General features: G+C 47.4%; 4 protein-coding genes across 5 annotated transcripts in view; 2 read left to right on the forward strand and 2 right to left on the reverse strand.

Moving 5' to 3' along the window:
* LOC112350559 (serine/threonine-protein kinase HT1-like) overlaps positions 1–12,573 on the forward strand; it is a 16,404-nt gene extending 3,831 nt beyond the window's left edge. The window contains exon 2 of the mRNA XM_024686932.1: positions 11,116–12,573. Within this exon, the coding sequence (XP_024542700.1) occupies positions 11,116–12,451 (1,336 nt within the window). The 3' untranslated portion in view covers positions 12,452–12,573. The remainder of the gene's footprint in view (positions 1–11,115) is intronic.
* On the forward strand, positions 4,233–12,740 carry LOC112350558 (serine/threonine-protein kinase HT1-like). 2 transcript variants are annotated; one of them, XM_024686930.1, is made up of 4 exons: positions 4,233–5,841; positions 5,894–6,049; positions 6,104–6,388; positions 6,456–6,733. In XM_024686930.1, exons 1-4 carry the CDS (start codon positions 4,300–4,302, stop codon positions 6,531–6,533), a joined length of 2,061 nt encoding a protein of 686 aa, XP_024542698.1. In that variant the 5' UTR covers positions 4,233–4,299; the 3' UTR covers positions 6,534–6,733. The 2 variants fall into 2 exon arrangements, with proteins under 2 accessions (XP_024542698.1, XP_024542699.1); XM_024686931.1 differs by lacking the exons at positions 5,894–6,049; positions 6,104–6,388; positions 6,456–6,733 and adding an exon at positions 12,402–12,740.
* Positions 12,741–12,904: 164 nt separating this feature from the next.
* LOC112350561 lies at positions 12,905–13,966 on the reverse strand. The gene is made up of 2 exons (XM_024686934.1): positions 13,177–13,966; positions 12,905–13,117 (listed from the first exon to the last, which is right to left on the reverse strand). The coding sequence occupies exon 1, from the start codon at positions 13,913–13,915 to the stop codon at positions 13,190–13,192; it is 726 nt and encodes a 241-aa protein (XP_024542702.1). The 5' UTR covers positions 13,916–13,966; the 3' UTR covers positions 12,905–13,117; positions 13,177–13,189.
* Positions 13,967–14,062: 96 nt separating this feature from the next.
* On the reverse strand, positions 14,063–14,609 carry LOC9634599 (60S ribosomal protein L31). Its single transcript, XM_002981933.2, has 2 exons — positions 14,472–14,609; positions 14,063–14,420 (listed from the first exon to the last, which is right to left on the reverse strand). Exons 1-2 carry the CDS (start codon positions 14,555–14,557, stop codon positions 14,144–14,146), a joined length of 363 nt encoding a protein of 120 aa, XP_002981979.1. The 5' UTR covers positions 14,558–14,609; the 3' UTR covers positions 14,063–14,143.
* Between the last annotated feature and the right edge of the window lie 948 nt (positions 14,610–15,557).

Genomic DNA, 15,557 nt, shown 5'->3' on the forward strand with positions numbered 1-15,557 from the left:
CTTGTGTCGAGGGGCTGGAAGTGTTGGTTGGCAAAACCACACTTGTGGAGACTTTTTATCTCACGGATATCCATCGTGTGGATCTCATTCTTGGGATGCCATGGTTGGCAAAGGTGGATCCAGAGATAAAGTGGAGCATTAAGCGTATCTCGCTGGAGTATGGTGGCGTTAAAGATGTGTGGTTTGGCGAGGGCGTTCAACCACCAGTTGTTATGCTCTCTGCTACATCTTTGAAACGGGCTTGTCATAATAAAAAAGCACTTTCAAGTTACTTGCTGTTTGTTCGTGACTTGGGGGACCAAGGCACGTGTGGGGGAGAAGCAGCAGTACAGGATATATTTGACGAGTTTTCTGATGTTTTTCCATATGAACTTCCTCATGGATTACCTCCGTTACGAGGTGTGGAGCATGGGATTACATTGGAGTCGGGGATGCGGCCAATTTACCAGTGTCCATTTTGGTTAAGTTATGCGCAGGAGCAAGAAGTTCAACGACAAGTCAAGGAGTTACTTGAGTTTGGATTTATTCAGCCAAGTAAGTCTCCGTTTGGTGCTCCAGTCTTGCTTGTGAAGAAGAAAGACGGTTCAATGCGGTGAAGGACAAGATTTACCGTGCTTTAAACAAGAAGACAGTGAAGGACAAGATGCCGATGCCACGTGTGGATGATATCCTGGACAAGCTTGGTGAAGCACGAGTGTTTACTAAGATTGATCTGAGGAGTGGATATCATCAGATTGCAATGGATGATGCATCTATCTCCAAGACGGCATTCAACACAAGTTTCGGACATTTTGAGTTTACCGTTATGCCGTTTGGTTTGACGAATGCACTGGCCACATTTACTCAGTTGATGACGGAGGTATTTGGGCGTTATCTTCATGAGTTTGTGAAGATTTTCTTGGACGATATTCTTGTTTTTAGCAAGAATATGGAGGAGCATAGGGTGCATTTGCGCAAGGTTCTTTTGTTACTTTGAGATAGCAAACTTTATGCGAAGAAGAGCAAATGTGAATTTGCAAAGTCGGAGGTGGAATATCTAGGCCATATTGTGACATCTAAGGGTGTCAAGACAGATCCAGGAAGGTGGCTATGGTGGAAAACTGGCCTACACTGACTACAGTGGCCGAGTTGTGCAGTTTTCTTGGTATGGCTAGTTACTACCGACGTTTCCAGCATAAGTTTGCAGAGGTGGCTATTCCTTTGACGTGGTTGTTACGCAAGAATGTGCCATTCGAGTGGAAGAAGCCACAAGAGGAGAGTTTTGTAGCGCTGAAATGATTGTTGAGCGAGGCTCTAGTGCTTCGCATTGCTGATCCATTGAAACCTTACGAGGTGACATGCGATGTGAGTGGTTATGCACTGGGAGGAGTTTTTATGCAAGAGGGACAGCCTATTGCATGTGAGAGTCGAACTTTGAATTCCGCAAAGCAATGTTATTCCACATATGAGCAAGAGTTACTCTCTATTGTTCATGCTTTGTAGACGTGGCGGCACTATCTTTATGGTGCAGTGTTCGTGGTGTTGACAGATCACAAACCACTTGTGTATCTTTTCACACAGAAGGAGTTGAACACTAGACAAGCTCGTTGGATGGTCAAACTCATGGAGTTTGGGGAGTTTCCTATTGAGCATTGTCCGGGAAAATCCAATGTGGTGGCAGATGCTTTATCTCGTGTTCGTCATATGACGACATTACAAACACGATTTTGTCATCATTTGAGTAAGGTGGTCAGTGGGTTTGGACAGTTGGTTGAGCATGCTCAGGCTCAGGATGCTGAGGTGGCCTCTTTGCGTGACCAGATGGAAGCTCCTTTCTCATTGGTGGATGGGATTCTCTATTACAATGGCCGTGTATATTTGCCACGGGTGGATGCGTTAATTACTCAAGTTTTATTCCACTATCATGATCGTCCAGAGGCCGGTCATTTTGGGGGGAAGAAGACGTATAAATTGATTAAGCGCAACTTTTATTGGAGGAATATGAAGGTTGATATCCTCAAGTATTGTAAATCATGCGAGCTTTGTCAGCGGGTTAAGGTGCCACGAGAGAAGCCGGGGGGACTTTTGCAACCTTTACCTATTCCTCAGAGCCGTTGGTGTAGTATCTCTATGGACTTCATCACTTGTTTGCCACGAACACAGAGGCAAAAGGAGCAAGTATGGGTTATAGTGGATCGGTTGACAAAGTATGTGCGGTTGTTGGCTCTTCGGAAGATTGTCACTGCCTCAGACTTGGCTGCGGTTTACTTGGAGAAGGTTTTTCCTGATTTTGGTTTGCCAGAGGACATCATTAGTGATCGAGATTCAAAGTTCACCAGTGGATTTTGGAAAAGCTTTGCAAAGGTTATACAAGTGACTTTGAAACTCTCGAGTGGAGATCATCCTTAGACGGATGGGCAAACCGAGCGTGTAAATCAAATGGTGGAGGATATGCTACATTGTAGCATTGGTCAAAGGCAAGGACAGTGGGATTTTTATCTTCCGTTGGTGCAATTTGCTTACAACAATAGCCAACACAGTGGAACCAAGCTAAGTCCTTACTTTGCCATGTTTGGAAGGCATCCTCAAATAGTAGTGGAGTTGGGATTGCATTTGAGTAAAGACATTCAAGATAAGCTTGATTCCAAGGCAACTGATCTGGCCACAGAACTTGATGAGATCTTGGTGGTGTGCAAACAAAATTTGCAAGCAGCTCAGGATAGAGCGGAGAAGTTTGCCAATGAGCATCACCAATTCCAGGAATATAAGGTGGGTGGTCTGATCTTTGTACGCGTGATCTTTCCGTCAAGTGAGCGGTAGAACACCTTGGTGCCTTTACGGACAGGGAAGAGTGATAAACTTTCCCATCGATATGCTAGTCCATATGAAGTGCTGGAGCACTTTGGTAAAGCGGCTTATCGGGTGTGGCTGCTAGCTGGGGTGAAAATTCATCCGGTATTTTATGTCAGCCAGTTGAAAGGTGTACTATTTCGGAGTGACGGGCCCAATGCCTCCTTGATGTATACAGCTGTGGAAGATGGACCAGAAGCTTGAGTAGGATTCCCTAGAAAGGGTGATCACAAATTCAACTCGTCCTTGGGACAAGGACTTTGTTGGGGGGGAAGAATTGTTAGGCGCCAGCTTTGACTACGTGGTCAACGTCAGTCAAAAGGGGGCTCAAGGGTATATGAAGGCATGTTAAGGTAAGGGACTTAACCTACCCTAGGGCTCACAGTGGAGTGGCGGCGCAATGGAGCTTTTGAGGTAGTTTGGGGGTGGTTGGGTGGTGAGGTGGTGTAGCATAATCTAGGGCAACTAGATTTTTGTCTTTTTGCGCCGGATCATAACAGTATCTGAGTTGCAGTTGACAGCAAAGTTCAACACATGAGAGTCCTTGGAGGATACTTTCCAGTGGAACACCGGTAGTTTCGGAGTATTTCGATGTTCTAATTTCCTGCCTGCCAAAAGCATCAACCATGCTTCATGAAAGAACCATAAAGAACTTACCAATTCCCGTTCTGAACTTTGAGTAAACACCTATCATCGTTTCATCCTGCGACAAATATCCAAGAACAAAGCTCTCACCATTCTTTAGTTTTAAACTTGAGTAGACGGGTGAAGATCCCAACCTTTTCGATCTAGCAGCAGCAGTAGCAAGCAGCCTTGGCAGCTCCCGCAGCAGCGTAGACACCAGTAATTCTCGTCGCCACAGCATCGAGGATCATTGCTCTCCGCTCAAAGAACGACTTTGCCACTTTCAGCTTCTCGGATCCCCATAGGCTTGTAGACGATCCCGGCAGCTAGCCGCTGCTTCATGACCTTGGCTGGACGAACGTAAGCATCGCCCAGCTTGGCCTTCAATCTCTTTGGCACCTGAAAATCCGATCGACCACCACCACCGCCCCCCGCTTTGTTGCGCTTGCCCGGATTCTTGGAGCCGGTGCTCTCGCCGTGCAAGGACGAAGAATTTGCTGGAGCCACACCAGCAAGCGCCTTGTCTTGCTCTTTGATCCCTTCCTTCTTGGTGTGCTCGGACCAGAGATCGCGCGATGCGAACAATGCTGAGTACGTGGGGCTCTTCTTGGCGTAGAGGAAGGGATTGGGAGAGATCCACCTCGTGGATGTAGAGGCGCAACGAGCGAGCTCCACTGCAAGAATATCGATATCGAGGATGACAAGAAAAGCCATTTCTTATGCCTGATTAAAGTATAATTCCCAGACAAGACTTAGGATTTATAATTACTCAAAAGAAAAGTCCACGGTAGACTTTTCCCACGCTGCAAAGCAATGGAGCGGCGCTAGTGGTGATCACCGACGAGCATGGCAGCAGCGAATTTGCTCGAGGCGATTCGAATCGCGGACAAGGTTGGCACAAGATCCACGAACACAAACTCGAGCAAGGTCTGTAGAAACCAATGTAGGATCCTCATCGCGGCGGTCGGCTATGTCCGAGACTATCTCAAGCAAATCCAGGATCTCAACTTCGCGAGCAACAGGCGAGCCTTCGTATGGGACGAAACCGTGGCTGTCCTTAAAAGAGGCCTCCATCTCCTCAAGTCATGCCAAGAGGGCGATTGGATCGCTCGGAGCCTGCTGTTTGAGGAAAGCTGCGATGATTTCCAGAGCATTTACGCCGAGATCTACAACTGCGTCGAGCTCGTCAGCGTCTATCTCTTTCAGCTGGCACCGTCCACCTCGCACAGATCCAGGATTGCCGAGGCTTACAACTCGTGCCTCATGAGGCAGAATTCGAGCAGCATGCTGGAAGAAGCCGGAAGGAACGATCGGAAGGAGCTCATGGCTCTCGCAATGAACCAAGAGCCGGGAAGCCTGACGACCGAGACAGAACGAGCCAAAGAGATACTCTGCTCCATGCTCCTGGGAAACAAGTCAGTGATCAACCACAAGGAACTCAAGCTGAGAACACACCTGGGACAAGGAGCTTACGGAACCGTGTACGAAGCAATCTGGCTCGGTCACAAGTTCGCGGTGAAAGTCTTCGCTCAAGGTGACACCAGCTTCGCCAAAGAGCTCGCGGTTCTCGGAGCTCACAAGCATCCCAACGTGTTGCACATTGCCGGCCATTCTTTCGATGGAGAGAAGCGGCAGTACTCGCTGGTGATGGAGAAGATGGACATGGACCTGGCAAACTACCTCCTCAAGAAGAACTCCCTCTCGTTGCTGTCGATCGTGGCAGTGATGCTCCAAGTCGCTACTGGCATGGCTTGGCTTCACTCGAAGAACGTAATCCACCGGGACCTCAAGCCGCAGAACATCTTGGTTGGCGAAGAAGACAACGATCTCGTGAGTATCAGGATTGCCGACTTTGGAGTCTCGAGGCCCGATTTCATCTCCTCCCTCATCAGCGAAGCCACCCCCAAGCAAGGCACCAGAAACTTCATGGCACCAGAAGTGTGGACCAGCGAGCGCTACACGAAGAAGGCCGACGTTTACAGCTACGGGATGCTGAGCTACCAGCTTGTCACTGGAAACATTCCGTTCAAGGTCGGGATGGACATGGAGCAAGTCCTTCGAGGCAAGCGTCCTGAGATACCAGCCACCTGTCCAGAGTTCCTGTCGCAGCTCATGCGGGAATGCTGGAACCACGATGCGAAAGAGAGGCCTTCCTTCTCGGATATCTGCGAGCGGCTGAAGCAGCTCAAATCCAGGATCATCACTGGCACCGACTCCACCGACGAGCTACGAGCCAAGTTGGTTGAAGCAGCCAGGTCATCTTCCTCTTCTTCGTACTCGTCGTCTTCCTCGTCCTCGTCGCACAGCAGGACTCGAGTAAACCTGGATTCTCTTGTCCAAGCGACTGAGAAGCTTTGGACCCAAAATCCCCCGCCTTCCCGTGTCCAGGTAAACTCTTTTGCTTTATGTAACTTCTGGAGCTCACCACCTTTGGGTTCAGCCGGTACCACACCGTCCTCACCACGTCGCACCATTACCAAAACCAGATAAAAGGACCGAGCTCTTCGAACTGGTAAAGAACGGCCTCATCATAAACGCCTTCGAGAAAGCTCTGTCCCTGAACGATCCTTCCACAGTCTGGTGGCTTTGCACCAAGGTAATCTGTTTACGCTCTCTGGCCGCTGATCACGCCCGTCTTTTGTCAACTCAGGTAGAGCATACCGTGCTGCTTGTCTTCAGTGAATCGATGCTCATGGCACTGGCCGAGAAAATCAACACCAACTTCACGGAAGACACTGCTCGCAGGCTGGTCTGGATCGACGGGATTGGCGGCTTGCTGTTGAAAGACGCCAATGGATGGGCATCACCTCGGAAGATGAGGATCCTGGAGCAGCTTTCACAGAACCTCCACGGTATGATGGCCATAACACCACCAAAGAGTGAGCTGCGCATGACCTTGACGAACATGCTGGAAGGCACCAACATGTGGCTGCAGGTTCGTACATATGAAGCTCTTCGTTTCTTTCGTTTCCATCTCCTTGATTCACATCGTTTTGTTGCAGCGTGTCCGGGTTGCAGTGGAAAACAAAGTTCGATACATGAGCATCGCTGGCGGATACTTTCCAGCGGAACACCGGTAGTTTCCCTGGCATAAAACATGCTTCACCTTACCCTGTACCGCTTATCTCCTGCCAGCAAAACTTACGAGAAAAAGAATGAGCTCACCTGTTTTCTACAGCCGTGACCTCTGGCAAGCTGAAGATCTTGCTCTCCGAGTGAAATCGCTTGCTCGCTCGCCCAAACCCTAATTTCGCTCAGTTAATGTTTTCTTGAATTCTCACATTACACATATTAGGAGCCCAACAGAAGGGTGAATCAGTGTATTATGCGATAAATTGCCTCTCTATTTAGTTCTGGTCAAGTAGAACAATCAACATCATCATTGTCTTTTACCATGTTTATTGTGTCTAGCAGCATCACTAATGTAGGTCAGAAAATTATGCAAATAATCCGGAGGCTTAGAATGAAGCTAAATTGGACATATCTTTAAGAAGCCAAACGCAATGCATAACCTCTTGAGCTGTTTGTTGCAGAAGTTAGTTGCATTGAGTTTTTCTCTTCCTTAGTTTTCAACATGGTATCCGAGATCACGGATTAGATCCTGGCTGAATGGAGGAGGAAGACGACTGATCTGGAGCGGCAGTTTTCTTATTTAGGCAACCCTAAATTGGAGGCAGTTCTTGATCGAGTCCGGCCTGGATTTGAATTGAAAGGGTTGCGGCACTGCTTGCTACCGCTGGAGATGATCTGATGTCCCTGCTGCTACAAGGGAAGGCTTCCTTGGGCTGGAGATTTGCTGATGCTGCCGAGAGGCTTCTCTTCTTGCTGGGCACTAGGCGTGGAATTGCTGTGCGCAAAGGGCCTTGAGGCTGATGGAGAGATCACATTTGACTGGGGGAGATGGAGCAAGATGCTGGTTCCTGACAGGTCCTGATACAAGCTGGGCTGTGTGCAAGCTTGGGTACTTTGGAACGTGCTGCTGCTACTGTTCAACACCACAAGATGCTGATTTCATGAGCTCAGCTTTTCTCATTTTACCATTAGTTTTTTTTTTTCTGATCCATGGCCTCGGCTGACTGGAGGATGCAGTACATCCACGTGGTGACACGTGGCAGATCTGAGCGATAGAGGTTTTTTTTCTTTTCTTCCTTAGTTTTCTACATGGACAACACAAGTAGCCTGTGAATTATTTAGGTACAACAGAAGAGGATCTAGCCCAGCTTGATTAGAAATTTCCACTGTTGGAGCCTACATGATCTCTTTTTGTTGGAGACACTTCCAAATGCTGAATTAAGCCATACTGACAGTCATGAATAGACTCTAGCCACCTGCAACATATGTCAATAAAGCACTTTCTACTGTTGATGATTACTTACATAACAATGCTGAATCAATGGTGCTTGACATACACCTCAGGATCTTCATCTTGCTCCATGATCTCAAGTTGTGTGCAGTCGATGCATTCTGCAACATTTGGAAGCTTGCATGTGAGGAAACCCTGGATAACCATAGCTAAATCTTCCAAGAACTTGATCAAAAGTCTTCAAGAGTATCAATGATTGCTTTACAAGTCTCATTCCTAGTCACTGTACTTTCGCCAATTCTGCAGAGCTCTAAGAGTGTGATATACTTGGCTCCACTTCATAGCTTGTACAAAGTACAACCCAGACTTACACAAAAACTGCTCTACGATAGTTGATATCTTGCTTTAGAATGTGATGGTGTAGGAGATGCACAATACTATTAAATGTTGTCTTTGCCATGCCAGAGTTTTGCTTCCAACGAGAACATAGAAGCATAAGGAAGAAGATGAATAACTTGATGTCCATGGCTTTCTCAATGAGAACCTGTAGGAAAAATCTTTACTCAAGAACAAGAACAAAAGTATTTCAAAAAGACTATACCCAAATGCAAGCTACACAATCTTACCATGCCACTTCTGCTACTGCATCAAGACTGTGATCTTGGTTGGCCAAGTTGTTGTTTTGTGTTAGCAGCTCGCTCATCTTCCATATGCTGTGTCTCAAACTCCCTCTCCTCAGCTACACATTATCTCTCCTTTGCCAAATGCTACTCCTCAAATCGTATAAAATCTTGGTGCCAAGCACGCTCCTTTATCTCCATATGTTGCTTCATCCTCATCTTCTCTGCTTCTCTCATTTTCTTGTACTTGGCCTGAGTGCTTCCACCATCAACTCAGTTTTCTTCCTTCCCTTCAGTCTTCAAGATGATTTTTGCTATCTATCTCTAGTAACATAGAGTGGAATCATCCCAGCTTCATTGTCTCTATTACTTCCATGCATTGTACCACTTTGCACATGATGTTTTAGTGCCATGTGACTACTTCACACTAGTTCAACTGGCTGCTGTCTATGATATTCATGGGCTTGATATCTAGCCTGAATAAAGAACTTGCTGTAGCTCGTCAAACATTTCTCGCGTGATCCTCATTTGTAGTTTCTCTGGGATCAAAGCTTGCTTCCCGTGCACATTAGGTACTCTTGTTATATTTTCTACTCTACTGTTGAGAAGCTTCAGTAAGATGCACTCCCACTTCTTGGCTATCGACACCATCTTTTCTCGTTGATCTATGTTCGTTGACTCATCTTTAATCTCATGGAGCTTCACATTGATGAGGAGCATAATTTCTACAAGAGACCAATTTGGCAAGTGATCTCTTGCTAGTAAAGTTCTTGCTTTTGTTAGTGACGGCCTTAGTAGCAGCAACATGAAGAGATGGCCTAGACCCGCCAACAGCAAAAGCAACCTCAGTAGCAACAAGAGAAATTTCTGCCACTGCAAGCTTTTCTATTACTTTGAAAGTTCTAAAAATGCTTGTTTACCTCTAAAGTTCTTATGCTCCTCATAAAAATCCTTGGCAAGCACAAGTGCTAGAACTTCCAAGGAATGTGAAGTGGAAAAATTGATAAATCACTTTTTTACTTAGAATTCTTGCTGGTATAGCTGCTCCCAAATTCTGGCAACAAATTGATGCGCTCCCGCTGCAAAGCAATTCAATCAATCCACACTAAGAACTAAGAGCTAGCATACCCTAGATCCGGCCAGCAATTGCTGAGCAGAGTAAATACCTAATACTAGCATTGAAAGAGCCAAGGCACCCCAGACGACATTGTCAATGCCATTGGCAAATTGCCAAGATGCCAAGCCCAGTATGCAGATGTCTAGCTAAAAATATATGGCACCATATGAATTAATTTTTTATTAGTGGCATATTTTATTTATAATATAAATTCTGAATAAATAACAGTCATTAATCCCCAGTTAAGTCATCAGCTTTGATCCCAGCTATGTATGATTCCTTTTGCTCTTGTGAGCCATCTAAATTGCTGAAAATTGATGTTTTATTAGTTCTTATGTTTATATATGGATCTGGAAATATTGAGAATCCAAAAGCACCCAAAAAAGGGAAAATCCTATTTTAATATCCAACTTATGATTTGGGGGATCAAAGGGTTATTAAAATAGGAAAGTATAAATTATTTTCCCTTTTTAGGTATAGATTATATCCAATGCTTGGAATATGGAAAGGGAATACAGAAAATGTACATATCAATTAATAAAATATCAATTTTTAGCAATTTAGATGGCTCATTCTTTCTCTCTCTCAAAGAAGAACATGTATCACATATTAGTAGGAGCAAAAAAATATCACAAAAATACATCCACTATATTACTTACAAGAGTAACTTCAATATTATACAACAAGTGAAAAAGGTTGAGGACTAATGTTTACCATACATGTGTGACATATATAATGATGTACTTTAAATTCTGTTAATTCCATATCACCATTTATACAATATTTTCTTGTAGTGTTAAAGTGATATAAAAAATATATTTAACTTTTCTTTTACTACATAGGCTGTGATATCTACCATGGATCAAGCTTCCATGATTAGTCACCTTAAACAGACTTCTACAAGCGTATTAGAAGAAGAAGTTCAGACTCTTAAACAACTTTACCTAAGAATATAAAATCCAGTTCAAAGAGGAAAGTATGCCTTTTATAGCCTTATTAAACATATTATTCCCCAGGAGCAATGGATATTTCTGCACGCCCACATTGGCAAGTTGGATCAAACACAATCACTTAGCAAGTTGGCCTCAAACACAATCATGTTTCTCCAATAACTACACCAATAGCACTACTTCTACAACTCCACCAAAAAAATATCAATAGCATTACCCCTTGATCTTGCCACTATGGAGAACAAAACGTGCCATGATACTAGTTTATATTTTCGAAGCGCAACTACACATGAAATTTCGAAAAGTCAACAATCATTTTCCAGGATATAGCTTTCCAACATCAATCGGCGCTGGTGGTGATTGCATGGCAGCGAAAAGTTTGGCCCAGGCAATTCGAATCTCGGACAAAATTGCCGCAAGGTCCACGAACACAAACTCGAGCAAGGTCTGTAGGAACCAATGTAGGATCTTCTTAGCAGCGGTCGGCCATGTCCGAGACTACCTCAAGCGAATCCAGGATCTCAACTTCGCGAGCACTGGGACAGCTTTCGTGTGGGACGAAACCGTGGCTGTCCTTAAGAGAGGCCTCCATCTCCTCAAGTCGTGCCAAGAATGCAATTGGATGGCGCGGAGCCTGCTGTTCAAGGAAAGCTGCGATGAGTTCCAGAGCATTTATCCCGAGATCTTCAACTGTGTCGAGCTCGTCAGCGTCTATCTCTTTCAGCTGGCACCGTCCACCTCGGTAAGATCCAAGATTGCCGAAGCTTACAACTCGTGCCTCATGAGGCAAAACTCGAACAGCATGCTGGAAGAAGCCGGAAGGAATGACAGGAAGGCGCTCATGGCTCTCGCAATGAGCCAAGAGCCGGGAAGCCTGACGACCGAGAGCGAACAAGCCAAAGAGATACTTTGCTCCATGCTCCTGGGAAACAAGTCAGTGATTAACCACAAGGAACTCAAGCTGACAACACACCTGGGACAAGGCGGTTTCGGAACCGTGTACGAAGCAATCTGGCTCGGTCACAAGTTTGCAGTGAAAGTCTTCCCTCAAGGTGACAAGAGCTTCGCCAAAGAGCTCGCGGTTCTCGAAGCGGACAAGCATCCCAACGTGTTGCACATCGCCGGTCATTCTTTCGATGAAGAGAAGCAGCGGTACTCGCTGGTGATGGAGAAGATGGACATGGACCTGGCAAACTACGTCCTCAAGAAGAAGAACTCTCTCCCGTTGCTGTCGATCGTGGCAGTGATGCTCCAAGTTGCTACTGGCATGGCATGGCTTCACTCGAAGAATATAATCCACCGGGACCTCAAGCCGCAGAACATCTTGGTTGGCGAAGAAGACAACGATCTCGTGAGTATCAGGATTGCCGACTTTGGAGTCTCGAGGCCAAACTTCATCTCCTCCCAGATCGAAGCCGTTAGCATCCAAGGCACCAGGAACTTCATGGCACCGGAGGTGTGGAGCAGCGAGCGCTACACGAAAAAGGCCGACGTTTACAGCTACGGGATGCTGATTTACCAGCTTGTCACTGGAAACGTTCCGTTCGAGGACGGGATGGACATGGAGCAAGTCCTTCGAGGCAAGCGTCCTGAGATACCAGCCACCTGTCCAGAGTTCCTGTCGCAGCTCATGCGGGAATGCTGGAGCCACGATGCAAAAGAGAGGCCTTCCTTCTCGGATATCTGCGAGCGGCTGAAGCAGCTCAAGACCAGGACCATTACTGGCACCGACTCCATGGACGAGTTACGAGCCAAGTTGGTTGAAGCAGCCAGGTCATCTTCCTCTTCTTCGTACTCGTCGTCTTCCTCGTCCTCGTCGCACAGCAGGACTCGAGTGAACATGGATTCTCTTGTCCAAGCGACTGAGAAGCTTTGGACCCAAAATCCTCCTCCTCCCTTTGTCCAGGTAAACTCTTTTGCTTTTAGTAACTTCCGGAGCTCGCCACGTTTGGTTTCAGCCGGTACCACACCGTCCTCAGCACGTCGCACCAGCAGCAAAGCCGGATAACAGGACCGAGCTCTTCGAACTGGTGAAGAATGGCCTCGTCAAAAACGCCTTCGAGAAAGCTCTGTCCCTGAACGATCCTTCCACGGTCTGGTGGCTTTGCACCAAGGTAATCCATTCACGTCCTCCAGCTGCTCATCAAAGCTCGTCCTTTGTCAACTTAGGTGGACCATACCGTCCTGCTTGTCTTCAGTGAATCAATGCTCATGGAACTGGCCGAGCAAATCAACACCAACTTCAAGGAAGACACTGCTCGCAGGTTGCTCTGGCTCGACGAGATTGGAATCTTGCTGCTCAAAGACGTCAATGGATGGGCATGGTCATCACCTCGGATGCTGAGGATCCTGGAGCAGCTTTCACAGAACCTCCACGGCATGATGGCTACAACACCGTCAAAGAGCGAGCTGGGGATGAAGCTGGCGAAAGCGCTGGAAGGTACCAACGTGGGTCTCCAGGTTCGTATGAAGCTCTTCGTGTTATTCGTTTGATTCAAATCGTTTGTCGTCGCAGCATGTCCGAGTTGCAGTGGACAGCAAAGCTCAATACATGAGAGTCCTCGGAGGATACTTTCCAGCGGAACACCGGTAGTTTCTGAGTATTTCGATGTTCTAATTTGCTTCAACCAATTCCCATTCTTGACTTTGAGTAAACGCCTATCATCCTCTCATCCTGCCAGGGAAAACGTGAAGCATTCTTAAGAGACAAAAATCCAAGATAAAAGCTCCCACCATTCTTTAGTTCTTAAACTCGAGTAGACGGTGAAGAGCCCAACCTTTTCGATCTGGCAGCAGCAGTAGCAGCCTTGGCAGCTTCCGCAGCAGCGTAGACACCAGTAGTTCTCGTAGCCACAGCATCGAGGATCATCGATCTCCGCTCAAAGAACGATTTTGCCGCTTTCAACTTCTCGGGATCCCCATACTTGTATGGCTTGTAGACGATCCCAGCAGCTAGCCGCTGCTTCTTGAGCTTGGCTGGACGAACGTACGCATCGCCCAGCTTGGCCTTCAATCTCTTCAAGCGCTTCTGGATCACTCTCCTCCGGTACACTCGCGGCTCGGGGATCTTGGGATCGGCGAGCGGCAGGCGATCTGGAGCAGGAGGCACAGCAACCCACCTGAAAATCCGATCGTCCGCGTGACCACCACCACCGCCTCCCGCTTTGTTGCGCTTGCCCGGATTCTTGGAGCCGGCGCTCTCGCCGTGCAAGCACTGCGTGTGGACGAGGAATTTGCTGCGGAGCCACACGAGCAAGCGCCTCATGTGTGTCTTGCTCTTGATCCCTTCCTTCTCGGCGTGCTCCCAGAGATCGCGCGATCCAATCGGGCCATGGGTGCGAACAATGCTGAGTACCTTCTGCGTCGGCAGATCCTTGGGGCTCTTCTTGGCGTAGAGGAAGGGATTGGAGAGATCCACCTCGTGGAGCTTGTAAAGGCGCCGTGGGAAGCGACGAGCGAGCTCCACCGCCATGGCGCCCAAAAACCCTAGCCAAAACCCTAATCCCAGGATCACATTGCTCTATCAAAATATCGATTGCTCGAGTAAAATCTGGAATGGCGCGAGAGAAATCACTGCTCCACCGCCATGGCACCCAAGAACCCTAATACTACGATCGCATTGTGCTCGAGAACGAAGAACACTAGAATTAAAGAGGGGAAAATTTTGGTATTCCAGGATCTGGGGCAAGAGAAGAAAGAATCACTCCTCCTCCACCGTCTTGGTCTCGAGCTTCCGGAATCCCTCGGCCGGGAGCTCCGCCACGGTGACGTAGCTGTAGAGCTCCTCCTTGGCGTCCTCGTCGTCGTTGCGCTTGCGAGCAATCCGGACGCGAATCCTCCGCGGCACATTGCGGATGCCTCTACTCCAGACGTGCTTGTTGAGCTTGACATCCACCCTCACATCCGAGGTTCCCATGGCCTTTTGCGCGAATTTCTTGATCTCCTTCACCGCCCGGGGAGCCATCTTCTTGAAGGTGCTGCGGCAAAACAATCGATTCGATCGAATGGAGCGTGCGATTGAAGCTTACCAGCCATGGATCCGCTTGTGGAGATTGATGGTGTACTCCCTCGTCACGACCTCCTTCTTGCTGCGGCTGTTCTTCTTGTCGGCCATCGCTCACCTCGTAAACCCTAGAGACTCCCGCCGTCGGATCTAGGGCAAACTCCACTTTTAGGGCGTGCTGGAAGCGGGAAATCTGAGCCGTTGGAATGTGCGGCTGGATGTCGAGCTCGCCACATTAAAAGAGACGTTAAGCTACAAGGACTCGAGCCCGGGACCACCTAACTAGGAGCAATCGTAGACGCTAAAATCAACGGACGGATTCCACTGACCACTTGCACCACTTGCGTGCCGCTGCGTATTCATTGCCCTCCTCGCATTAACTACATTCTAAGTTTTACGTGCGCCGTACGGAGGTTTGGGTCATGGCCATTAATGCCACATATGATTTGGACAATTTCTCGATGGACCTCCTAGTTTTACCCACCAAATAAGCAGCCGCTTATGTCAATCAAATCACCATCGCCCTTCCCTATTTGTGTCATCCACGTCACCGTCGTGTTGACTGCGGGCCGCCATCTCGGCCGTCCAACGTGCGATCCGACAGTCTAGACGGTACCGTACTGTCGGCGGCATATTCTAGAATTCAAACTTTCAAATTTTCGTGGCGGGCGGGGTAACGTGCATGGCATATTGACTTAATGCGCAATGTTTTTGTCCGTCAACTTAGAATATAAGCTCCCAAAATTTCACGTCGTGGGATCCAGGTTGTAAAATTTGTCCATTGCCATGAAATTGCCAAGAAAATATAAGAACAGAAACTCTCTAGAGGTCATCAATCGTCAGCCCTAATCGAAGAAACCTCATCGAAACCTCCAGAAGTGGTGCCCCAAGAAAATTTGGTATAGTCTTTCGCCTAAAGATATATTTGATTCCAAGCAAGTTTGAGACAGGAGATTAAAGTAAAGGAGACCTTTGCAACGCTTTCGACGGCAAAGCTAGTGCCTGTACAGCGACAATGTACGTGTATATCTTCCTCTTTTGCGGCGGGGTGGGGGTTCGAATCCACGCCAGAAACCCGCGAACGAATTTCCCTTTCACGCATTTTTAAAGC

The sequence above is a fragment of the Selaginella moellendorffii genome, unplaced genomic scaffold (assembly GCF_000143415.4).
Source record: "Selaginella moellendorffii unplaced genomic scaffold, v1.0 SELMOscaffold_51, whole genome shotgun sequence".
Taxonomy (NCBI): Eukaryota; Viridiplantae; Streptophyta; class Lycopodiopsida; order Selaginellales; family Selaginellaceae; genus Selaginella; species Selaginella moellendorffii.

Coding starts and splice junctions, on each gene's coding strand:
- LOC112350561 (XM_024686934.1), bottom strand. CDS start 13,915: ATGGCGGTGGAGCTCGCTCGTCGCTTCCCACGGCGCCTTTACAAGCTC.
- LOC112350558 (XM_024686930.1), top strand. CDS start 4,300: ATGGCAGCAGCGAATTTGCTCGAGGCGATTCGAATCGCGGACAAGGTT. Junction 5,842..5,893: donor CCCCGCCTTCCCGTGTCCAG/GTAAACTCTTTT, acceptor CTTTGGGTTCAG/CCGGTACCACACCGTCCTCA. Junction 6,050..6,103: donor TCTGGTGGCTTTGCACCAAG/GTAATCTGTTTA, acceptor TTGTCAACTCAG/GTAGAGCATACCGTGCTGCT.
- LOC9634599 (XM_002981933.2), bottom strand. CDS start 14,557: ATGGCCGACAAGAAGAACAGCCGCAGCAAGAAGGAGGTCGTGACGAGG. Junction 14,421..14,471: donor CACAAGCGGATCCATGGCTG/GTAAGCTTCAAT, acceptor GTTTTGCCGCAG/CACCTTCAAGAAGATGGCTC.